Consider the following 26503-nt stretch of genomic DNA (forward strand, 5'->3'; position numbering starts at 1 on the left):
ATCAGATATCACTTATTTAATCATACAAAAGAAATTCAGCCTGGTGGCATATATTTCAAAAGTAGGCTTATTTTATTACAGAATGAAATTCACCTGGACTGTACCTACATTATACCTTCCTCTCCAAAATGTTACCTTCACAATTTATGTTTTACAGTTTATTGTTAAATGGTGACTACTTAATCAAAGGTGTCAGCCAAATGAACAACAATAATAATATTATCAGTAATAAAAATAAAAATGCATTTACTCCAAATTATTTATACAGGTGTAAAGCTGTACATGGATGTATTTATTAATTTTGATACACATTTTCTACATTATTTGCAGTCAGCAAAAAGTTGGTCAGTACCACTCAGGACTCTGCAGGGGCATATAGATTGGAAAGGAATCTGTTTTTGCTTGAAGAAAAAATAAAACACTGGGAAGCAATATTACATATTTGCATCAGAAAAAGGGGATGTAAATACAATGCATTCATCAAGTTCATCACTTTCGTCAGGGTGCAATTTGCAGAGTGGAACCATCTGTGTTCGTATCTGTGTAGTTTCATTTATCACAGAACTGACTCCAACCTCGCAGACAGGAAAGCAGACGTAAATTAAATGAAATAACAGACAACGGAACAAAAAAAGGTCTTCATCAGCAAGTCTGTGACCTCTTTTTGCACAACACTACCCTTCCATGCATTTTCACCCAGACATTTCCAATTCCCCTTTTCAGACCACATTTTTTTTTCTTTTTTTGACATTGACATTTGGCTCTACTGGAATTTTATGTTAAAAAAGGATTACAAACAGAACTGGACTAGAAAAACTGGAACTGATATACCCAACCCTAATATACTCAAATATTCCTAAAATCTTGCATTATGCAGATTGAGAAGACTAATTTTCTTGAATCTCAAGATGACACAAATCTCAATAGGTAACCTAGGCTTTATATTTTGAAATGTTTGGCTTTTTTCCATCGTTGCTTCAGTGAATGAGAAATGTATTCTCAATGGTTGGTTAAAACCTACCAGATAAGCAAAATAAGATTTCACCATTAGTTACAAATTACGCAGTTCTGGCTGAACAAGCAGAATTGCACACAAACTGACTTCCTGCTCTAAAACCAACCGAGACAATTTCCACATGCACTCAGTGGAACCCACAGCGAAATCCGGCTTGCAAAAATTGGAGGCTTGTCTGACTGAAGTGAATTTAGGCAAAATATAAGAAACATCTCAACTTGAATCTGGATTCAAACGAAAAACAGAAGAGGAGAGTGAAATACTGCTCTGGGAACTAGCTCTAATTTTTATTTTGCTTTTCCTATACACTTGCTATAAAAGCTGGGGATCCCTACACAAATAGCTGTCTCCTCTACTGAAACGTGACGAAGGTTTTAATGAGAAAGCCCTCTCACTGAGTGGTAACTCAATGCATTCTTCTTTCTTTCTTTTTCCCCCTCAAGAAAGCTTTGCTGCCTCCGCTCTGAGTCACAACTATTGTTCCCCCAATCCTTGGCCTTTCAGCAGATGTAGTTTTTTTTTCTTTGCCTTTCCAGGAGTAAGAAAGGCTTGGAAATCCTCTCTCTACACCACAGCAACAGAAACACGAAGGGGGGGATAAAAGCACCAAGCACCAAAGCTGTTATAAGCTACACAGACTGAACTGTGTTCTTGCCTGTCAGTGAGAGGGTGGTTTTGGAAACCGCAGACAGACAGAGAGAGATAGAGATCGATCTGTAAGCTAGAGAGGTGAAGTTGAAAACATCAGAGTGTCTGACAAAACCAGAGCACCGTAGTACTGGAGGTGGGAAAAACAGTTAACTGCAAATTTCTTGCAATGGCTGGACCTGAATTTGAAAATACATAGCTGAAAAACTCAGACGAGTTAGAAAAAAAGCCAAATCTGTCTTCAGCAAGTGGTGAGTACTCATCTTTCAGTTAGGTAACATTTGAATTACTTTTACGAAAATAGTTAGCAAAACATGGTCATATTCTAGGTAGATGCATTTATATATATATAAAAAAAAAAAAACTAAACCAATGAGTTGTCTTTCTGATTTTATTGTATAAATTAATTATAGGCACGAGTTTTGTGAATTTAAATATATTATTGTTCCTCTTCTTTGTTTCAGTTTTCTCTCAATCTTAATCTGATTCTTAATTTATTTTTAATATCTTTGATTATAAAACAAGAAGTCTACACAATGTCATTTTCATGAACCAAATTAACAGGTGTTCTGGAATAAACCAGGGAGGGGAAAAAAGCACCATTTTTTTTCCATATTCTTCATGCAATCTATTTTATTTTAAAGATCATTGCAAATTGCCAAATTACAATTCTGGCAAGATCATACCACCTTACCTTTCGACGCCTCCTAAAGTCTTGTCTGTTTAGATGACACCTGTAGACCATGCCAATTCTCTCTTATACTTTTTTTTTATTCACTCTAATGTGCAGATTAAGTTTTAGAGTGATCTAATATTGTGTATATGAGGAAAGCTGTGTATGTAGATTGTTTCAATATGAATGAAATAATAATACATATCAACATATCAAACTACTTCATCTTATGTCATCAACTCAGTTATATCTGCCACCGTGGCTTGCCGCAGTATGTGACGACTGTAATTGAGACTCTAGTGTGCAACTGCAAGGGCCTTGGGGGGGAGTATGTTGAGACAGATATGAAAGGCTGTAGGTGAAGAGATAAGGCCGTTTAGCCACAGTATAAGCCTGAGAACTGCTCTCTTCACTACAGTGTAGTTCACAGCAGAACAACCCCAGAACCTGGAACCTGGAAGTATCATAATCAAGAATGGTTACGAAACTTCATGCTCCCACAGCACTCCATGTCATGCACTAGCTACTACTGTTTTAATGCAGCACTCGCTGTAGCAGCACCAAGATTTTCAAAGCAGGTAAAAAATTGAATTAAGAATACATTTTAAAATTGTAAAAAGCATGGGCACAGTAGGCCCTGCTTTAAAATGTCTTTCTTTCTTTTTACACTTTATAACCAGAGCGAATGGGGATCTTAGATTGTAGAGGAGATCATTTATGATGTAAAATGGGCTCTGCATTAATGTATTTATTTATTAATTACCAGGGCGATATACTGTTGTCACAAAAGATACACATTCCAAGAAATAGAAGAAAGATCAGTAACATGCAATAAACAAGCAAACACAGATGCGCAGTGCATGGTTCCATTTAGGGGACAGTGAAGGGTACTTCAGAAATATGGCAATAGTTATATCAATGCTACACATAGCCTAGTAGAGTACAAACTGGCACTTCCCAATAGCACAGGATCACATTGGGACAACAGTATTACGGCCAGCACTGAAGGAGTCATAAGAACATTAAAAAGAACATAAGAAAGTTTACAATTGAGAGGAGGCCATTCGACCCATCTTGCTTGTTTGGTGTCCATTAATAACTAAGTGATCCAAGGATCCTATCCAGTCTATTTTTAAATGTTCCCAAATTTTCAGCTTCAAAGTCTTTAGAGATTAGGACCAGAAGGATTCACTGAGTCATGTCTCAAAGCTGGGAGTGCAGCAGTGGTTTCAGGAGGACACTTGGCGTGGTCCTGCCTGATGCTCACGCCTGGATACACAGCAGTACAACATCGATCAGATTCCATTAAGTACTAAAACATATTTGGAATCTTTACAGCTGTACAGTTGCAGAGTCTAAATGAGCCTTATTTAAGAAATTAAATGAATCACTGAATGTCACCGAATTTGAATAGTTTCAAATCCAGAATGTGAATAGAAAAAATAACCTCTTGTGTTTACAGCCGGAGCCCCATGCCTGAACAATGGTGCCCAGTCTGCTGCTGTGGTGTCTGTGCCTGGGCTTCCTGCTGGTGCCTGGCGCCTGGGCCTTCTTCCCCAACTTCGTGTCCAGGGTCCTGGGTCTGACCTGGAATTCCTACACCCATCAGTACATCACTGAGAGGGCACTCCTGCTTGTCACCCAGGAGATCCTGGCCACGCGGCCCGGCCCCACGGGAGACGACATCCACCTGCATGTGAGTCTGGCCAAGACTCAGTCAGAGCACGGGTGCACCACTGGCATATAGTCCTATTTTTTTGGTAGTAGTACCTGCATGAACTGTGTAGTACTAACACATATTAAAAGTCAACCAGCTCACTCTCCCTCTCATCTTCACTTCCACTTTCAACCTGAAATGAGCTTCTTTCTTTCTGATTGACCCTGCGATGTGCTGTTAGCAACCACAGTTCAACTGCAGGCTTAGGGTCAAATGCCTCAGTGGTCAGCTTGCAAATATGAATATTCATCAAAGCAGACAACCCGTTTTCTGCCAAGTGGCTTCTGTACTTGCTCCTGATAATGTTGACCTGTGAAAATCCCCTCTCACCAACACCTAACACTTAAAAGCAGCGTGAGAGACAACAGTAATATTACATTTTTTCCATCTCTCTACATGAATATTTTGTTAAACCTACTGCATTTTACCGGATTGGAGAAACGTTAAAGACTTTTTGCTTTAATCCTACCAACAACAGAGATACCTGAGCATATTTTATGTAATACATGTGTTAGCCTGTAGTACTGTATGTGTTGATGTTCACCGTTCATAAATAATGTTGTGTATTGGAACAACAAAAGCACAATTGAAATGCAATATGTACGGTTGTTAATGTCAGTATTTATGCTATGCAAAATTTAAATATATAAACCAGTATATTTTACTTATATTTCATGGTTTTCCGATGAATATCCTACAGTTGCTTGCCGCTTGCACAATGTTTCCAAACTCCAGCATTTCCTCTTGGCTTTATTTTTTTAAAGTAAGCGTAGGTAAATTACCCAATCAGTGAAGTGAGGTTCTTCTCCAGGGGCAGAACGTATATGATGCGTCTGATTGGTTACTTGCCTTTAGGAGGTGGGACATACATGATGCAACCTCAGTTTTGAAAGGTTAGTAAACTTGGAGATGGCGCCACCCCTCACGTCATGCCACTCTGTGAGGTTGTACACACTTGCTGGCCCTAGTAAAATAGGTATGCACATTATGACAGAAAACTTCTACGCATTTGAATAATTTTGCCACACATGTGTACTTTCGTACTACATATGTCAACCCCTGCATATAGTCTCGCCTATACAGCTGGGAACGTCCCACATCGCGATCCATCTGAAAACAAATATCTACATTTTTAATTCCTTGTGCCGTTGTGTGAATTTGCCGTGGCTTTCTCCGATTGTGGCTATTGAACCCACTATCTCATAGTGACTGTTTTTTATATAAGTAGATCTCAGTTTATATATACGCCATATACATACACCTGGATTTGCCATTGCCTGTGCTGTAGCTGCTCTGCTGTAGTTTCCATTGATGTCTGTGTTAAGTGCATCTTAGGAAACATGAAAAATCCATCCATCCATTTGCCCTCTCTTTCTCCCCCTTGTCCTGATCCAGGGGGAGCTGACAGCTGGTGACCTGTTCCGGCGTTTCTACGGCTATGAGGAGACGGTGTCCTGCCGTCAGTTCTGGCAGGCAGTGGGCGAGGTGGTCCAGGCCAGTGCCAACGTGGACTTTGATATGTCCACGAAGCACAAACCGCAGTACCACTTTGACTCTGAACGGGTGCAGCAGGCCATGGAGCTGCTGCAGAGGCATTGGAAACACATTCAAGATGCCATGCGGGCTGGGGACCACCAGGGGGCACGCAAGAGCCTGGGCCAGCTGCTCCATTCCCTGCAGGTGAAATTGGAGGGGTTGGGAGTGAGATGGGATAATTGGCTGATCTTAAGGGTACACAGCTCTAGTACCTCTTTCCCAATAGCATCCTCTACCTGGGTCAACTTTCCCCAGGCGACCCTCAGGTGTCCAGCGGATTGGGTATGAATTTGTACACTACAATTTCAATAAGTGGGTTAGATCTACATTAATTAAATTACACAGTGCGCTATGCCTTTCCTCTTGCTCCACCCAGGTCAGCAAGCTGGGTTCTTCTAGACCCGGGTCAACCTACTTTCCACCTGCATCCGTGCTTTCACACTAATGCAAACAGAACCCGGGCTGGTGGCGTTAGTTGGTGCTGAAAGGCCACAATGCTGACAGTTTATAGGATCAGCACTGTCAGATCTGAGAAACACCGTTAAACAGATCCAATTAAGACACATAGAAAATGATGACCTGAAGGCATGTATCCCTGGCGTGGACATTCTAAATGAATGAAGCACGACCAGAGATGTAAGTGCTGGTTAAAGAAAGAGGGCACATACACAATCACTGAAGATTTACAGGGGTGGGGGACACAACATTCAGAAACACATTGAGGAAATGTAGTTAAATCCCACCACTTTAGAAGCCTTAACACTGACATTTCTGATCCAGAACAAATGCATCAGAACATTTGATCAGGATCAGTGGTGTTGCATCTACACTGCCATTCGATCAGGATCAACTGTCAGCAGGCCCAGGGGTCATCACATGCACACTAGCCTGGAAGTCCAAACTGAATTATATATATATTAAATTAGTCCTTTAGAACACAGAGCTATATAAAAACTTCTATAATCAATGCACCCCAAAGCATTTTAAATCAAAATACAATTATATTTTAACACTTTGGGGGTTTTGAGTCATGGTGAGATGGGGAATTGAACCCTGGTCTCCTGTGCTACAATGCAAGCGATCTTACTGCATCACTAAAAGGCCAAGTCCTCTTAGCAAGGCTCATAATCGCTATAATATTTTGCTAACATAAAATAACAAGCCATTCAGTGTTAATTTTAATGATATTGTATTTATAATTAATGAAGTAAGGAAGTGTTCTCTTAACTGCTCCACTGATGCGAAAGGTGTTTGTCTGCCTCCTGCCTTTAAAACAAACTCCACCGCAGTGCATGCCAGAACTTGAGCCAGTCGAGCATCCATACTACCTTATGATGCATTTGATTCGCATCTGAACCATCTCCCTTAGAGGTGCATTTGATCCGATGGCTGAGCATTTACATTGCCATTTCTGAGCAGGATGAAATGCTACCGATGCATGTGATTTGAAATGGCAGTGTAAATGCATTTAATCTGGCCCAGATCCTGTCCTTCACCTTGTTCAGCCCCCTCCCCTTCATAGCTCCAGTGCCACCATGCACAAACAATGCTCTCAGACTAATACTTTTTTGGGGGCATCTGCTCCTTTTCCCCTTCCAGGATTTCTACAGCCACAGTAACTGGGTTGAAATGGGCTATCGCACTATTAACCCCCATCTCCTGAGCTCCCAAGAGTATGCCCCCCCAGTAGCTCCAGGTGAGTCATAGTTCCTCATACAGACAGCTGTAATGGTGATCACAATAACCCTACCACATAACCTCCTACTGAAAACTAAACCACCAGGACAACATCCTCTGTAGAATGATTGTATTGACAAAAGCACTTCCTTAATCAGCATTCCTCAAATCTGCTCCTCAAAAGTCACAATCCAACAGCTTTTACATGACAATCATTTGATGCTTTATACCTTTATACCTTTATATGCTTTATGGCAATAAGGGGGATGTTAGACACAACTGATATCACAGTCTCCCTGAGTTGACTACGCCATCCTCTTTACAAGAGGGACCTCTCTTTTCAGATTAATACCCCAAGATTCCCCACAACAAGTATGCTTCAATTAAATTTAGAAAAAGAGTAGGTGCACTGAAAAATGGTACCTATACACATATATTTATTTTAGACAGAAACTACAAAAGTTAAAACCATAAAATAAAAACTATAGTTAATACTTAGCATAAAGCACCAACTGAAACCCAGTTTAGTCTGGTCAGTAAAAGGTAAGAAAAGGAGATGTCTCTCAGAAAGTACAACCCACGGTGCAAAATGAAACTAACAATTACAATACATGTGAAAACAAGTTAATCAAACTACAACCCCACAAACGTGTTACCAAGAAACTACTGACAATAAGGAAATTAGTAAGGGTTAAACAGAATAATGAATACCACACCATGCAAATGAAAAGACTATACCAAAATCAATACACCAAGGGGAACTTCCCCAGAGACAGCTATCCCATCTCAGCTATTTCTAGGCATGGCTACAATACATACAATTAACTGTTAATTACTTCGGCTCCGTCCAACCTGTTACCGAAACAGCTCACACAGCCACCACAATTCCCCAAGCTCAGATCTCCAAATGATCCAAATCAAGAAATAGGATCAGCCTTCAAGAGGAAGAGGGTTGCGTCCTCTTTTCATTTTAGCCTGTGTTTCGTGATTCTAATCTCTAATCGAATCTTGTTTCAAATCTCTTACCACTGTATTAGTCCACATATCTCCTGCTAATGATGACTGGAACAATATGCAGGGAAAACAGATTACTGTAATACTCTTCCGTGTAGAGCAACCAAAGAGATACCAGTCATACCAAGCACTTGAAATTGTCCTGTTGGACGTTTTCCCCTTGTCCTTTGGGTAATGTTAATGTCTAGTCGAGGGGTGTCAGACTCTAGTCCTGGAGGGCCACAGTGTCTCCTGGGTTATGTTCCAGCCCAGCTCTCAGCTCCTTAATTAGTCTAATTAAACAATTAAATTGATTAATTGAACCCTTCTCTCCAGACTTTGAAACGTTCTGTGGGTTCAGTTTTTTGAGTCAGACACATTGTATCTATGAAAATAAAATAGTGCTAGATGAGCCTACCTGAGTAAATAATGACACTAATTAAGAAATTGGGAGCTCCTGTTGAAACAAAAACCAACAGACACTGCGGCCCTCCAGGACTGGAATCTGACACCCCTGGTCTTGTCAGTCTGGGACAAGCTGCTTAATTACCAACTTGTCTTGTAATTGCAGTCGTTCAAATGTTTTCTTTTAAAGAAACTCTACAGTTACACACAGTAGGGGCAGCTGCATTGATCACCATCTTTACAGTTGCCTAAAGGTGTGGACTGATACAAGAGTGCTCAGCGTGAGGGGCAGACACTCGGCTATCCCTATGAACCTTTATTTGCACTGCTTGCAGTTCCCATATTTGACCACTAGACACCAGCTGAGCTCCCCTGCCCCAAGTATTGCTCAATAGCTGGATTGAGACTGTCATTTTAACTCTGAAATATCGACACTTGTTGTCTAATTTGATTAGTTGATTGAACAGAAACTGGAAAATATTTATTACAAAATAATTTATGATGTATTAATTTGGATAATGAGTTTATGAGGAAGAACTACAGTACTGTGCAAAAGTTTTAGGCAGATGTGAAAAAATGCTGTAAAGTAAGAATGCTTTCAAAAATAGACATGTTAATAGATTATATTTATCAATTATCTAAATGCAAAGTGAGTGAACAGAAGAGAAATCTACATCAAATCAATATGTGGTGTAACTGCCCTTTGCCTTCAAAACAGCATCAATTATTCTAGGTACACTTGCACAAAGTCAGGGATTTTGTGGGCATATAGTCAAGTGTATGATTAAACAATTATACCAAACGGGTGCTAATGATCATCAATTCAATATGAAGGTTGAAACACAATCATTAACTGAAACAGAAACAGCTGTGTAGGAGGAATCAAACTGGGTGAGGAACAGCCAAACTCAGCTAACAAGGTGAGGCTGCTGAAGACAGACAGGGATTTCCAGATGTGCTGTCAAGCTCTTTTGAAGAAGCACAAAGAAACGGGCAATATTGAGGACCGTAGATGCAGTGGTCGGCCAAGGAAACTTACTGCAGCAGATGAAAGACACATCATGCTTACTTCCCTTCAGAATCTGAAGATGTCCAGAAATGTCATCAGCTCAGAATTGGCAGAAAACAGTGGGACCCTGGTACACCCATCTACTGTCCGGAGAAGTCTGGTCAAAAAGCCATACCTCCAATGTGGAAACAAGGACAAGCAGCTCAACTATGCATGAAAACACAGGAACTGGGGTGCAGAAAAATGGCAGCAGGCGCGCTGAGTCAAAATTAGAAATATTTGGCTGTAGCAGAAGGCAGTTTGTTCGCCGAAGGGCTGGAGAGCGGTACATGAATGAGTGTCTGCAGGCAACAGTGAAGCATGGTGGAGGTTCCTTCCATGTTTGGGGCTGCATTTCTGCATTTCATGGAGTTGGGGATTTGGTCAGAATTAATGGTCTCTTCAATGCTGAGAAGTACAGGCAGATACTTATCCATCATCCATCAAGATGTTTGGAGCAACCTACCTGCCGAGTTCCTTCAAAAAATGTGGAAGTGTACCTAGAAGACAAATATTGATCTACGGTCCTCAATATTGCCCGTTTCTTTGTGCTTCTTCAAAAGAGCTTGGACAGCACATCTGGAAACATCTGTCTGCCTTGAAATGTCTGCCTGGGAGAAACCTTGCTGATGCAGTATAACTACCTTGTGTCTTGTTGCTGTGCTCAGTCTTGCCCTGGTGTATGACTTTTGACTGTAAACTGTCTTCAGCAACCTCACCTTGTTAGCTGAGTTTGGCTGTTCCTCACCCAGTTTTATTCCTCCTACACAGCTGTTTCTGTTTCAGTTAATGATTGTGTTTCAACCTACATATTGAATTGATGATCATTAGCACCCGTTTGGTATAATTGTTTAATCATTCACCTGACTATATGCCTTCAAAATCCCTGACTTTTTGCAAGTGTACCTAGAAGAATTGATGCTGTTTTGAAGGCAAAGGGTGGTCACACCAAATATTGATTTGATGTAGATTTCTCTTCTGTTCACTCACTTTGCATTTAGTTAATTGATCAATATAATCTATTAACATGTCTATTTTTGAAAGCATTCTTACTTTACAGCATTTTTTCACACCTGCCTAAAACTTTTGCACAGTACTGTGTGTTTTGGGGTGGATACATTTATTTGTGGGGCTCTGCCCCACCTGCCCATATGTATGTGCCATGCCATGTTGCAACCCTGAGCTTGGACACCCCTCTCACAGACCAGCAGTGAACAGAGGCTATATATAGGGGAACATCTCCACAGTTTCCCATGGTTTCTCCACAGAGAGCATGCAGACCTGCAGGGACTGCAAGGGATTGTTATGCAGAAACAACATCCTGGAGAGCATCAACCACAACAGGATTCTGACCACCGGCTACGACGGCACGGACCCTAAAAAGCCGTCAGGTAGGGCGGGCCGTTGTAAGGCTGGTCATTATGCCCAGGGCTTTATTATACCCTACTATAAGAATTGTATTCTAATTGTTCACTGTACTTTGCTTCACCACAGAATTATTGTATGAGGTCAGCCAATTTTTTGGGGAGTGTTTTTAATTTAAAAGGTCTAATGTAAGTAAACAAACAACCAACAAATTTGATCTGCATAGTTAATTGAATATGTTGACAATATCGGAGTACTGTCCTGTGTTTTGTTTCCTTGTTTCAATGACACGCTGCATACGGATACAAATAACGTATGAGGATAAGTATGTCATCAGTTTTGAGAAGCATGAAAAGTGGAGCCCTGCAGCTTGTTTCCTTGTCTTGTTCAAATTCTCTTAAGACTCTATCTGTGCATATGGAACAGTGTATGTCTGTCTGTCCATCTTTCTGTCCTTGTGTGTTTGGTACTGTGTGTGTGTCATGTGGCTGTCTGTGTACCGAATCTGTTTCTATCTAGCTCTGTACTTATCATCTGTATATCTGTGTTACCAGTGGTTTAGTGGCTTAAAAAAGGTACTGGAGCGGTCCTAATCAGATTTGTCAACTGAGGGGGGGCTGCTGACGCATCATAATAAATTTAAAATATTTAAAATTGAGAAACCTGTTCCAGCTCCACTACACCCCTTGTTTAAAATGATGATCCATCACCAGTGCATGTGGGAAAGCATTGTGTGAAATGCAGTGCATTCTGGTCATCTTGTTTTAAAAGTAAACACTCACCTAAAGGATTATTAGGAACACCATACTAATACTGTGTTTGACCCCCTTTCGCCTTCAGAACTGCCTTAATTCTACGTGGCATTGATTCAACAAGGTGCTGAAAGCATTCTTTAGAAATGTTGGCCCATATTGATAGGATAGCATCTTGCAGTTGATGGAGATTTGTGGGATGCACATCCAGGGCACGAAGCTCCCGTTCCACCACATCCCAAAGATGCTCTATTGGGTTGAGATCTGGTGACTGTGGGGGCCAGTTTAGTACAGTGAACTCATTGTCATGTTCAAGAAACCAATTTGAAATGATTCGACCTTTGTGACATGGTGCATTATCCTGCTGGAAGTAGCCATCAGAGGATGGGTACATGGTGGTCATAAAGGGATGGACATGGTCAGAAACAATGCTCAGGTAGGCCGTGGCATTTAAACGATGCCCAATTGGCACTAAGGGGCCTAAAGTGTGCCAAGAAAACATCCCCCACACCATTACACCACCACCACCAGCCTGCACAGTGGTAACAAGGCATGATGGATCCATGTTCTCATTCTGTTTACGCCAAATTCTGACTCTACCATCTGAATGTCTCAACAGAAATCGAGACTCATCAGACCAGGCAACATTTTTCCAGTCTTCCACTGTCCAAGTTTGGTGAGCTTGTGCAAATTGTAGCCTCTTTTTCCTATTTGTAGTGGAGATGAGTGGTACCCGGTGGGGTCTTCTGCTGTTGTAGGCCATGCGCCTCAAGGTTGTACGTGTTGTGGCTTCACAAATGCTTTGCTGCATACCTCGGTTGTAACGAGTGGTTATTTCAGTCAAAGTTGCTCTTCTATCAGCTTGAATCAGTCGGCCCATTCTCCTCTGACCTCTAGCATCAACAAGGCATTTTCGCCCACAGGACTGCCGCATACTGGATGTTTTTCCCTTTTCACACCATTCTTTGTAAACCCTAGAAATGGTTGTGCGTGAAAATCCCAGTAACTGAGCAGATTGTGAAATACTCAGACCGGCCCGTCTGGCACCAACAACCATGCCACGCTCAAAATTGCTTAAATCACCTTTCTTTCCATTCAGACATTCAGTTTGGAGTTCAGGAGATTGTCTTGACCAGGACCACACCCCTAAATGCATTGAAGCAACTGCCATGTGATTGGTTGGTTAGATAATTGCATTAATGAGAAATTGAACAGGTGTTCCTAATAATCCTTTAGGTGAGTGTATATATATATATATATATATATATACATATATATATACATATATATATATATACGTATATATACATATATATATATGTATATATACATATACGTATATATATATATATATATATATATATATATACGTATATATATACATATATATATACATATATACATACGTATATGTATATGTGTGTGTATATATATATATATATATATATATATATATATATATAATGTGTATATATATAATGTGTATATATATAATGTGTATACTTATCTTTGTGACTGGGTGTATTTGTGGCTGTTTGTATTCATGTGGCTGGCTGTGTTAATGTCTGTGTATCATGACTTTGCGTCTCTCTCTCTCTCTCTCTCTCTCTCTCTTTCCAGGGAAGTGCAGTCACGGGGGTGTGCTGGACCCAAGTCGCTCCCTCAGCGCCACAGGAGGGATCAATAAGGACACCACCTCTATCATCTTCTCCCCGCACTACTATCTCCATGAAGAAGCCGCCCACCTAGCAACCAATGCCACTGTCGCTGTGTTGCAGGACCTCCGAGATACAGTGGGGGACAGCAACTTCCTCAAGTAGGACCAAAGAAAGCCCTATGCTTAAATAAGCACAGATCAATCTATAAAACACTTTTACAGACCATCATACTCATTTGATGATACTAATTAGAAAGAGGAAATACATTCAAGTTTTGTGCTAATGCATTGCAAATCAGAACATATCTTTCCTTAATTTGAATGACAAATGTAGATTTTCAGCTTTTGTAGAATATATATATACACTGCTCAAAAAAATTAAGGGAACACGTAATCATCACAGTATAACACCAAGTCAATTAAACTTCAGGGATATCAATCAGGGATGTCCAGTTAGGAAGCCTAAGCAATTGTGAATCAATGTCACCTGTTTTGGTGCAAATGAAAGTGACAACGGGTGCACTGGAGAGGCAACAGCAAGACAACCCCCAAAAAGGGAATGGTTTTGCAGGTGGAGGCCACAGACAATTGCTCTCTCCTTATCCTTCCTGACTGATTCTTCTCTAGTTTTGCATTTTGCTAGTGTCCTTGTCACTACTGGTAGCATGAGGCGGTACCTGCAGCCCATTCAGGTTGCACAGGTAGTCCAGCTCCTCCAGGATGGCACAACCATACGTGCCGTCGCAAGAAGGTTTGCTGTGTCTCCCAGTCTCAAGAGCGTGGAGGAGATACCAAGAGACGGGCTGTTACATGAGGAGAGCTGGACAGGGCCGTAGAAGGGCATCAACCCAGCAGCAGGACCGGTATCTGCTCCTTTGTGCGAGGAGGAACAGGAGCAGCACTGCCAGAGCCCTACAAAATAACCTCCAGTGGGCTACTGGTGTGCATGTTTCAGACCAAACTGTCAGAAACAGACTCCATGAGGGCTTGACATCCTCTAGTGGGGCCTGTGCTCACAGCCCAGCACCGTGCAGCTCGATTGGCAGGTCCGCCATTGGCGCCCCGTTCTCTTCACAGATGAGAGCAGGTTCACACTGAGCACATGTGACAGACGTGAAAGAGTCTGGAGACGCCGTGGTGAACATTATGCTGCCTGCAACATCATCCAGCATGACTGGTTTGGCGGTGGGTCAGTGATGGTCTGGGGAGGCATATCCTTGGAGGGTCGCACAGACCTCTACGTGCTAGCCAACGGTACCCTGACTGCTGAAATCCTCAGACCCATCGTCAGACCTTACGCTGGTGCAGTGGGCCCTGGGTTCCTCCTGGTGCAGGACAATGCCCGGCCTCATGTGGCCAGAGTGTGTAGGTGGTTCCTGAATGACGAAGACATTGGTGCCATTGACTGGCCCTCACGTTCCCCAGACCTGAATCCAATTGAGAACCTTTGGGACGTTATGTATCCAATGCCGCCAAGTAGCACCACAGACTGTCCAGGAGCTCACTGATGTCCTGATCCAGGTCTGGGAGGAGATCCCCCAGACATTATCGGGAGTGCATACAGGCACGTGGGGGCCATACACACTATTATGAGTTGCCGTGATGAAGTTCACACAAGCTGGAACAGCCTGTGTTTTCAATTGTTTACTTTGATTTTCGGTGTGCGTTTGAATCCAGCCCTCAATCGGTTGGTGATTTTGGTTTCCATTGACCGTTGTTAAGACATTTTGTTCTCAACGAATTACACAATGTACAGTAAAGATTTTGATCTTTAATATATTTCGTTCATCGAGATCCGGTGTGTGATTTAAGTGTTCCCTTAATTTTTTTGAGCAGTGTATATATATTAATTGGACCAATTATACAACATTTCAGCACTAATGATTCAGAGAGACCTGTAAATGCTACTGGACTGTGGACCAAAGTTGTTCACCCTCTGCTGTGCATATTTACTCACTGTGTAATGCATAGTGTACGATAAGTGTGTGTTTGGGTTCTGGCCAGGCTGCTGAATGTGGGACGGTACTCTGCACTGGTGTTCGTGATTGACACCACCGGAAGCATGTTCGATGAGATCTCTGCCGCCCGCCAACGCGCCCAGTCCATCATCAAGGAGAGGCAGGGCACGGTGGACGAGCCCGCCACTTACATGCTGGTGCCCTTTCATGACCCTGGTGAGGAGGTGGTGAACCCCGCCGTGCCCTAGAATTACACCGCACCACAGAAGAGCCCCACTCAATCAGGTTAAATAGGTGCCCGTGTCAATCAGCCGCTCAAGAATCTTAGACCAGTCATTGGGTCATTTATTGAGGGCTATGTTAACTCACAAACCAGAAGTCCCTCTCAGAGTTGGATACCCAGACATTAGAATATCTAGAGCATGATTAGCCAACACATTTTTGTTTCACTCCCAATCTTGCTTTCAGTTCTTGGGTGGGGGGGGGGCAGTAAAGTGCAGAGCCTTTACACACAGGTCTCCATACTTGTAGACTAACTGGCCAAAGTCCCTGAAGAAGCACTTCTGTGTCCCCACAGTGTGCAAGCTGAACTCCAGCCCACTCTCACTGTGCAAACATACGATGCTCCTCTTCCTGTCCAGGTGTGGGACCTGTTCAGGAGACAGAGGACCCTGATGAGTTCATGCACTTCCTGGGGGATCTGATGGCACTGGGAGGAGGAGATGAGCCCGAGATGTGTCTGTCAGCAATTCACGTAAGCATTGTCCAGCTACAGCAGATCCTCTCTGCCTCTGCCTACACTGATTTCTCTGTAGTGGTAATCAATGGTTTTCTCCCCTATTTCCATCTTTACCCAATCAACTGGAATCTTAACAGTTCTTCTCCTGACTGAACCAGTGTTCAACAAATGTTTGAAAAGGTATCAAGTGAAGTGCAGTTTAATGAACAAAATGTATTAAGCTAAATGGATCACTGAATAATGGTTTCAAATGAAACCGAAATATTCTGTATCTTCCTTTTATACAGGATGGGCCATTTATATCTGACTGACTATGTTGTGCAGATTATTTAGAAGTGTTTACAGTGAAGTAGGTGAAGTAGACCTTCCCGTGCTTGTACTTCACTTGAATAAAACAAAAAAACATGCTTTTCTTCATTCTGTTTTGTTTTATTACAACAATAAATGGGTCATATATAAATGGCCCACCCTGTAGAACAACCATTCAGAAATGTTCCTCATCTTAAGTATCACAAATGCACTTTTGTGCTGACTAGCGCACACAGTTTTGAGCTGCTGCTGTTCTGTGTTTCCAGCTGGCTCTTCTCCACAGCCCCCCACTGTCGGAGATTTACGTGTTCACAGACGCCTCTCCCAAAGACAGACACCTGCAGAGCACGGTGGAGGGACTGATCCTGGAAAAGCACATCAAGGTGAGGGAGGATCACAGCCGGGGTAGGATACAGCAAGTTTCCCAGGTTGACTTATTATTTTTTTTTTAATAAAGAGGTAGCTCTTCTTCTGACCTGTTAAATCAAGGTGGTGAAATTGTTTGACTTCTGAATGTGTTCTGATCTGTCCGTCTTGTTGTCCACATCTGGCACTTGTTTATGAAGTCACTGTTTGAGGTCTCAATTACTTAATGAACCCTTAAGTTGACAAATTTCCTCAGCGCATAAATTCCTCATAATAATTTCTCTCAGTTGGAACATAAAACGGCAGGATAGGGGGTCCTCCAGGACCAGGATTGGGAACCCCTGTGTTAGAGGATACCCCAGTCAAATATCTGTAATAATGCTTTATTTTAATAATAAAAATGAGACTAGATGTCAACCTGGCAAGTTTTGTATGTTGGGAACTATTGTACCTTGCACAACAAGGTAGTGCCTGGGCTCAAGGGTTGTGTGGGAAGAATATCAGACATATTTGGGGGATTTATAGTATAATTACCATCGCTTCTACTTCAGAATGACTCTTTACAGCAGGTTTAATACAGGCATAGTGACCACACAGCAGAAAGTGTCTGCACACTACTAAAATGTTGGGCAGAACAGAACTGCTTTACATCAAAGGTTGTGGGTGCCTGGAGCAAGTGTCCCAGTAACATTAAGGAGGACTCGGACACACAGAACATATATTTACAATGTCTTTGCAGTGTTCAGGCACTCCGTTACAGTGATAGTTTGGCAGCAGCTGGCAGTGAGACAGGACCATGGAGATCTGAAATTTCTCTCTTTCTCAGGTGACTTTCCTGCTGACAGAGGACCCCAGCAGGCGGATGAAGAGGGAGGTTTTGTCCCCTGACCGGTTCTTGATCTACACCAACCTGTCTGCTCTGTCTGGGGGCCTGGCTGTGTTCACCAATGATCGCGACATCCAGTCGGTGTCTGCTCTGGTCCAGGACAACATGCCTTCCAGCAAGGTAGGATAGCCTTAAAGACAACGAATCACACTACATTCATTGAAATAACTGAAAATCAGGTTGCTCTCCTATCCAGCATGGACGTTTAGCTGGCGTCACTTTGCAACCAATTGGCCTACCCTACACTAACTTGAGTACACGTGTTGAAACATTTGGATATTTGTAATTCACTCTCAGTGGAGCTGTGGACTGAGAAAATGTGCACAAACGACACACAGGATATGAAGAGAAACTGAGGAAGCCGATTCAAAAAATAGATTTGCTGTTTGTTTTTTTATACAGTTTGATTTTTTGGCACAGAAATGACAGTAACAATACACCTACTTTTAAAAATGCATCATTCTGTTTTGAAGTAGCTGCAGGTCTATAGAAACTGCCACATAGCCACTTCAAGTTTCCATTTTTCTGTCATTGATGCGTCTTCCTTCAGGTCACTCTGCTCCACATCCAGAAGGAAGCCTCCTCCTCTTCCTCAACTCACTCCTTCTACATTGACAGCACAGTGAACAACACAACCATTCATGTAGTTGGGACACTGCGGGACTTCATTCTGCACAATCCCTCAGGTAGCACTGCAGTTGCAAAGCAGTGAAATATAGCCTCATGAACCCAAGACCAAAACACAAAAAAAACATATACAGTGGGAAATCTAATCCTTAGATTTGATCTTTCCAGTGACTGGTGTAATTCACCCACAGCACAAGCATACTGCCCTAATTTGCAGATACTTTCCATTTCTGTTCAAGCGCTTGTAACATCCTGACCTGTGCTGGGTCTTTCTCCCTGTCCCTCCTGGCTTTCAGGCCAAAACCAGTCCCTCTTCCAGGGGAAAGGAGACCTGGCTACGATGCAAAGCTATGAGGGGCTTTCCAGAATCATTCTATTCCCCCCCCTCAGCCCAGGAGAGTGGCAGATTGAGGTTCTGAACCAGGAAAGAATCATGGTCAATGTTATAGGTAAGTACAGCATCCACAGCCCAAAAGCAGCTTGGATTTTTGCAAGACTCTTCACATCAATGTGTCTTAAGTACTTTATGAACCACACGTCTCTATGACTCCACAAGCACTCCTGAATATTTGACCAAGAAAAAAAAGGTGCTCAAATAAATGTTGAAAGCTACAACATGGAAATCTGAATGGTTTAAATGAATTGCACCACCTTTCTCTCTTTGCCAGGTCAGAGCAGTGTGGACTTCCTGTACCACTTTGCTGTAGCTGTGAATGGTACCCACCCAGGGCTGTCCAGGGTGGAGGGCAGCCCAGTCGCAGGTCAGCAACTGATCCAATATGATCATGAAACAACGGATGTTCAGGAATAGCCAGGTGGAATGTAACTTAGATCAGATTCCTCTTCTTAGATTGTTATGAATTTGCCGTTTTAATTCTGCACAGGGCCTATAAACACAACACACTTGTCAGGCCACGAACTCAAAATTAGCAAGCTTTACATTGTTAAACTTATACATCACTTGTTTAGCAGATAGTTTTTAATCTTTATGTGTGACTTTCATTTTTACTGGATTTCATTTTTCTATGCATTGTTCTTCCCCACACCAGGTGTGCCCACCTTCCTGTTGCTGACAGTCACCGGTCTTTCGGGCAGCGACGGGGCCACCTTCAGTCACGTGACTCTGCAGGGAGCCAAGGGGGAGAGCCTGCTGAGGGTGGTGCTCAACTCATCCTCCTCTTTGGGGGAGTTCCTAGGCGAGATCCCTACTCTACCCACAGTTCCTTTCTCTGTGAGGCTGACGGGTCAGGACCGACTTGGAGGTGTGCTGGAGCGGGTGTCTACGGAGATGATCCAAGCTGTACATGTCCAGCTACAGGCAAGACGCTTCTCCCCTCCCCTAGACTACAGTTCGGATCATACACCCTTACAGTGCACAGCTGCCCCCGGCTCTCTGTGTGCTGAGAAGTGTAATCTTGAGATGCTGTGTGACTGAGTGTGTCCACAGTTACCAGGACAGGATTTTAAAATTGCCTTTAAGCAGTAAGATTTCACCATGTAAATGAAACGGCCGACCTCTGCAGGAATTAATATTGGTGATTGATTACTGTGAGTAGCACACAGGTAGCACCTATCAAGCAGGGGTGTTAGATTCCATTTAATTTAGTAAACAAGTTTTTAAAATACAGTTTAAATGTTATCATAACCCTCTGACACATACACAGATTTATATCCCATTTTATTTTAAAAGAACGCTTTTATAAATTGTGGTATAGATGTAGACTACAAAAGCACAATGTAGAAACAATGAAGCAACATTTAAAAAAGCATAGCGTTGATTGCAATATTACAGAAACGTTATGCTGTCGTTATGCTGTTTACATATTGCTAAAATCTTAATTCCTAGTATCAGGTTGTTGACCAGATTAGCGGATCATTGTTAATGGTTTGATAGGGAGTGTAACTGCATGTTGTCAGATTCATACAAAAAATTATGCTTTTAGGGTATGAATGACTGCAGAAATCTCCAGATTTATAATTCAAATGAATACAGAATACAAATATGTTATAAGGCTTTAACTAACTGCCTTAATTAACATTTATTTTTCAAGTCAAGACCAGCAACGTCTGAAAGAACTGAAGGAACTGGCAGCACGGTTTCCTGTTTTTCTGTTTCTCTGTATACCACCTTTAATGTGGGTTCTGTGAGATTCCTTGGCTGGCTTCTGTTTAGTTTGTTTGCACAGAGACGTTAACTGCAAAGTGGAGGGGAAGCGTTTCAGGGTGGTGCACACATACCCGAGACCCAAAAGTAAAGCGGTTGGCCCTGACGCCTGTGTAACTTGGATATACGTCCCCAACACATTTCCATTCTGTCAGCTTTCAGTGTGGTTTGGTGCTGGAACCCTAAAAAGAAATCCAAATGACAAATAGCATATTTTCCCAGTGTGCATTTCCACACAGAATTAAGCTCTTACCGTTTGTGCAAGAGATGTAAAGGGGAATGCCTGGGCAATATGTGTGCAGATCCAATCCTTTCCTCTCTCAAAACCTTTTTTTGTTTTATTCCACTTGTTGCAGGTTCTCTCCTCCCCTCAGCTCTGGCCAGGGAAAACTTCAAAGCTGTGGTTTGATATTTGCAATTGGGGCCCAGCAAGAGCATTCCTCCTCACCACAACTGATGACAGGGGCTTCGTCAAGCAGCGTGACCCGCAACAGTAAGGAACACCCTAGACCACAGGCCATGACCTGCCACTCACACTGCCATCGAGTCCATGGCACTAACATAATACACAATATGATGCATGGCAGTAAAAGGATTAGACTGCAATAATATATTAAGACCCAGCAGTGAGACTCTCTCCGGCCCTGTGCAAAGTATTCAAGTGCGATCACATTAAAATCCCTAAAACTCATTTGTGTGGATCATGCACTTTTATGGGGTCATGGTTTGCTATGGTTTCACCAGGCTTTACTACATAGTGAGCTTTTAATATGAATATTTGAGCCTAAATATAATTTGTTGGAGAAACAGTTGCTGGTGCAAACGCTGCCCATCTACCCGCTGAATCTGTTTTTGGAGGCCCTGTATGAAGCAGTGCCAGGGGATGTTCCCATGTGGCCCTGCACTGTTTACGTGAACAGCTCGGAAATTGTATAATGGCCCTTTTTCTTTAAAAATGCCCACCTACATGTTTTATAATTCTCACATCCATAACCCAGAGGGAATGTTATTTCAAGAGCAAGAGAAGACCAACACATTCTCTGAAAATCACTGCTGATTCTCTAAAGAGCATACACTTTTTTACAGCTGCACCGTACAGCCTTTGCTTCACAGTCACAAGGAAACGCATATAACAAAACAAAGTCTCCTAAATGAAGGATGGGGTTAGCATGCTGGTTATGGAACCATATGTATTTCAGGCAACACCTGAAGACAACACTGCCATTTCAGAAGCTGTACACGAGCAGAATCATAGTACATTGACTTATTTCAATGTCCTGCTCACTCAATAGAACTTACTGCTAAGCCACACTTTTGGGGAATGTCTAGGGGTGAAATGCAACACTGCACTTTCAAAGTACAGGCAGGTGCTGGCTCAGGGTCAGTTTCACAGCCATTACCCAGGAGAGAATATCAGCATCGTATCAGTATCCCAGAGTCCTTTGAGGTTCCCACTTGTCTTCCACTTGATTGGTTTGATTCTTACAGACTCTGGGGAAATGGGGAGCTGAGTGAGGACACCTCGGCTATGTGTCATTGTGAATGTGTGTATTTTACCAGTCTCCCCCTCCCACCCTCATGACAGGCTGTCGGTGGGACAGAATGGCACTCTACGGGGCTCAGTGGAGCTGGAGACGCCGCACGGGGCAGAGGTGGGCAGCGCAGCCACCATGAGCCTGTCAGTGCGGTCGCTCGACCACGGAGATGCCAACTTCGCCGTCGTGCACCTCAGTGTGATTGACCCGGTAAGACAGTCAGATGTCATATTAATCCAGTTCAGGTATTGATTGCAGTGACAGCCCACTCAGGCCTACAGGTGGGTTACTTGATCTTGCTAACATTTGTTCTTCTCGGCATGTGATCCTGTGAAAACGGCCATGTGAATTGAAGGAACAGCCAGGAGGAATAGACAAGTGTGTGTTTGTCTTTTATCTGTGTATGTGTGTGTGTGTGTGTGAGTGTGAGAGTGAGAGAGAGAGAGACCCACTCTAGGGGTGCACAGTTTTGGTTCCTGCAGGGCTGTTGTGTATTCCTTGTCAAGTGTTTTATTATTGCTCTTAAATTGATTATGCAATGACCACTGTAATTAGATTAGACCACTGAGGGCATGACTTGACTACAGGAACAATCAACTGGACCTCTTTAGCACCAGTTTTTATGATTTAAAAGAGACCCATAAAGCAAACTGGACTGTGGCTGTCCAGGCCTGTAGCTGTGCACCCTGGAACTACAGCTCCCTTTCCCTGAGCTGCAGAAAACGAATCTCCCTAAGAATCACATCACGCCAATCTGCTGCTGCTCCTCTCACCCTGCCTTCTCCCCTCCTCTCCCCCAGGATCCTGACCTACAGCCGCCCTCCTGCTCCCCCGCCCAAGTCCAGGGCTCCTGCCCCTCTCTTTCGGCAGAGGGCTGCGGGAACATCACCTGGTCTGCCTCCCTGCGTCTCTCTGACCATGGGCGCTCGGGGCTGGCCTCAGTGCAGATCAGTCGGGGCCGAGGCTGGCTGAGGATCCAGGGGGATTTTGGGATACGGGAGGGGCAGCACCGTCAGGGCGGGGACCCCCTTAACCTCACCGACAGCTCGGGGACCGGGGTGGCTGTCAGCTACTCCTCCAATTGCTGCTCCACTGAGGCAGAGCTGCTGCTGTGGGACGCGGCAGGAAACTTGCAGCACTGCAGCATCGTAGCCCACCAGCAGAGGGAGCAAGCGTTCACCAACACAGCCTCTGTGGTGCTCCTCCTGTCCTGTCTGGGGCTCCTGCTTCTTTAAACCAGTCTGGGGAATCTGAGCCTCACATATATACTGATTTAAGAGTCTGATCTCTTCTGTTCAATTTGAGTTTTCGATCATTAATGGGAAATGTCCACATTCCCTTAAAAAGGACATCTGCTGTGTGTGATTTTGTAAACATCACAGGATAAAGTATTTTGGTGTGCCGTGGCTTTGTCTGTACTTGAATTTATTACTGTGGGAAAGGGGGGGGGGTTACAAAATGTATGCTTGAACACATTTAAAACCATTTATTTTTGTACATCTATACTGGGGCACGATTTAGACACTGTGGGCACTGTGAGTAGACATCAGTAGATTTTAAAGGTAAAAACTGATGCCTGTATTTATTTCTGCCAACTAGGCAATGCTTTGATATAGCTGATGTGATTCATTTAACAAACATGATCAGGTGTGATTCACAGATTTATTTGTATAGGTGCCCTACTTTCTGATGTACATACTTCATTAGGGCTGTATTCTGTAGTCTCTGTACAATGTTTTCAAACATATTCTTGATACATCCGATCTGTGTGGAAGGGTGATCTTATTATAAGGTACTGGCCTGCATTAAAGTGATTTAAAAAAAAAGATTTGACTTCAGCTGAAGGGGATGAAGAACTTATAGTGGAAATGAAATTATGTGTTGAAAAGCCTGACATGAAGTGGACGGGTTATCTGATTACTGCTCAGTGCATCACAAACGCCTGGCAATGAATGAACCCCCTAAAACACCGGTGGGCTGCGATCAACTCACCCCTGCAAAACTGGTTCTGTGAAGCAGCTTCCAACCATTCCCTCACAGAGACGCTGTACCCTGCTTGGACTCTTAATCATACAATGAGAGCATAACTTTACCACTGCTCACCCCCCAACACCCTCCCCAGAGGATTGGATTGACCTGTCATCCAGCAGCTGTAGGCTCTAGTCAAGTGTTGTTTTTTTATGCCCCAGCTCTCATCATGTTCTCTCAGTTGAATCATTGAATAATCACCCCTGTCTGAATAATTGCTCTACCTGCCTCACGTTTACCTGCCCCTGCATTTATACCCCTCTGTTTCCTACCAATGATGCAATCTCTTGTTTGATCCCTAGTGGCAATTAGTGGCCATATTCCCCAACCGTTACTTTCTCTTTCAACACGATTCTTGGACTCTCTGTAGCAGCCTGTTTTAGGCTATTTTTTGTTTTAGGCTATTAGGGCAAATAATACTAGAGGGGTTATGCAAAAGGAAAGGTCAAGGTAGGGAAAGTATTGGTCAGTAACTAGGAATCTAACACAGAACAAATGGCTCAGAAATGCTGCGATAATGGCAAACAAGAACTCAAAATGAAGTTTACAAACAGAGGTGTATATATACTGATGGAAGGGGTAACTGTGAGTTAAAGGATGACAACAGATTGGGCAATTATTCAATAATGAGATGCGGGGAAAGCACAGAGCCAGAGAAGGGGAGATTAGAACTGGTGTGTAGGAGACCTGTGTAGGTGCTGATCTGAGGAACAGTCACAGTGTGGACCTGACAGCTCGGCACTTGGGTTCTCCATTCCCTGTCCACTCCTGACGTTACACCATGATACATTCTAGCCTTATTTTAATTTTCCTAAGACCTGTAAATAAGAGCATGATATCTCTGTGTGTGGTAAAGGAGCTGTAAAACCCTCACTGGATGGAGGTCTGCCAGGACTGGTCTGTTGCAACCCTGAGCTAGAGGACGCCTCTCTCACAGACCTCAACACTGCAAAGGGCCCTGCAGTAAATAGAGGCTGTGTTTAGAGTAATGTCTCCACAGTCTCCCATGGTCTCTCCACAGAGAGCATGCAGACCTGCAGGGACTGCCAGGGATGGTTTACATGCAGGAACAACATCCTGGAGAGCAGTGATCACAACTGGATTGTGACCATCGGCTATGACGACACAGTCCCTAAAAAGCCGGCAGGTATAGCTGACCTTTGTAAGGCTGGTCATTTCGCTTTATTTTACCGTACTGTAAGAATTGTATTCTAATCGTTCTCTGTACTTTGCTTCACCACAGAATTATTGTATTACTTTTGGTGTGTTTGGTGTGTTGGTGTTTGTAATTGTTGCATTGTGTAACTTTCAATAAAGGCCTAAAATAAGTAAACAAACCGTTAAATGATGTTGTAGACGTACATTTGATTTTCATGCTTAATTTAATACGTTGACAATATCAGAGCACTGTCCTGTGTTTTACTTCCTTGTTTCAATGGCACGCTGCATACCGATAATTAATTAGAGAATGAGGATAAGGCAGTGAAGCTCGTTTCACCGTGCTGTATCAGGCTCACTGGGAGGCACTTAGAAGATGTTCAGTGTTGGGAATCACCACCAGCCTGTGTCTGGAGGACAAGGGAAGAGAATCCTGCAAGCAATGATTCATATTCTTTCAGCCGCAACTGAATATCCACTCAGGCTTCCCATTTCAGGCAGACATATTGGTAAGTCCAGAGTCCTGAGCTACAGGGCACAGAGTGTAAAGACAGAAGTCACACAAGCTAATAAGAATACAACCACACAACCAGGCTTGAGAAGAAAAGAGCAGTTTTATTAATGGTTTTGGGGGATGTGGGTTTGGTTCTGTACAGCCTCTTCATTCAGCCTATACTCCGCTTCTGCATCTGGGCTTTTGAGAGACCGTGTGTGTAAAGGGACTGAGCCGTGCAGTTAGCCGCTGGAGGTCTTTCATTGCCACCATGTGCAGATTGGGGTCCTGCTGCAGTGGCTCGAAGAGGTTGATGGGCGAGGTGTGGGTGAACACTGGGGAGATCCCCTGGCGCAAGGCCAGTTCCTGGTTCCTCACCACAAAGTGACGGAGCCACTTGCACTGCAGGTGTCTCCGCATCAAAGCCAGAGCTTTCTTGAGATGCTTAGATAGCTGCCCCTCTGCACAGCACTGCGGTTTGGGCCATACAAACAGCATGTACAGCAGGACTGTCTTGAGATGGTAGGCAGTCAGGAAGGAGGACACGGGGACAGTGGGGCGTCACTCAGCACCTCATCAGCGTCCAAATTGCACCAAAATAGTCTTTCATTTGTGCTAGTTTTGTGCTGTATTTGTTTTCATCAGTGCAGTTAATTTTTTAGCTCGTCATCTCTTTATTATCAACGATGACATCACCTAGCACCCCACCATACGCCGAATCAATCCAATAGATTTTTTAATGTAATATTTATAT

General features: G+C 43.1%; 1 protein-coding gene across 2 annotated transcripts; it reads left to right on the forward strand.

The window, feature by feature from the left end:
* The first annotated feature begins 1361 nt into the window (after positions 1-1361).
* On the forward strand, positions 1362-25447 carry vwa7 (von Willebrand factor A domain containing 7). Of its 2 annotated transcripts, XM_066704027.1 has the most exons (18): positions 1362-1914; positions 2755-2914; positions 3799-4032; positions 5449-5733; positions 7189-7285; positions 10981-11103; positions 13450-13645; positions 15491-15660; positions 16086-16198; positions 16759-16875; positions 17685-17864; positions 18295-18430; positions 18668-18820; positions 19040-19132; positions 19421-19689; positions 20892-21028; positions 22121-22280; positions 22871-25447. In XM_066704027.1, exons 3-18 carry the CDS (start codon positions 3820-3822, stop codon positions 23303-23305), a joined length of 2877 nt encoding a protein of 958 aa, XP_066560124.1. In that variant the 5' UTR covers positions 1362-1914; positions 2755-2914; positions 3799-3819; the 3' UTR covers positions 23306-25447. The 2 variants fall into 2 exon arrangements, with proteins under 2 accessions (XP_066560124.1, XP_066560125.1); XM_066704028.1 differs by lacking the exon at positions 2755-2914.
* Positions 25448-26503: the final 1056 nt, after the last annotated feature.

This window comes from Amia ocellicauda, chromosome 5, assembly GCF_036373705.1.
Source record: "Amia ocellicauda isolate fAmiCal2 chromosome 5, fAmiCal2.hap1, whole genome shotgun sequence".
NCBI lineage: Eukaryota > Metazoa > Chordata > Actinopteri > Amiiformes > Amiidae > Amia > Amia ocellicauda.

What these genes read in the sequence shown, in the direction of transcription:
- vwa7 (XM_066704027.1), top strand. Translation starts at nt 3,820, where the DNA reads ATGGTGCCCAGTCTGCTGCTGTGGTGTCTGTGCCTGGGCTTCCTGCTG. An exon ending in AGCTGCTCCATTCCCTGCAG is followed by an intron (nt 5,734 to 7,188) that starts GTGAAATTGGAG and finishes TTCCCCTTCCAG; the next exon opens with GATTTCTACAGCCACAGTAA. An exon ending in ACAACATGCCTTCCAGCAAG is followed by an intron (nt 17,865 to 18,294) that starts GTAGGATAGCCT and finishes GTCTTCCTTCAG; the next exon opens with GTCACTCTGCTCCACATCCA.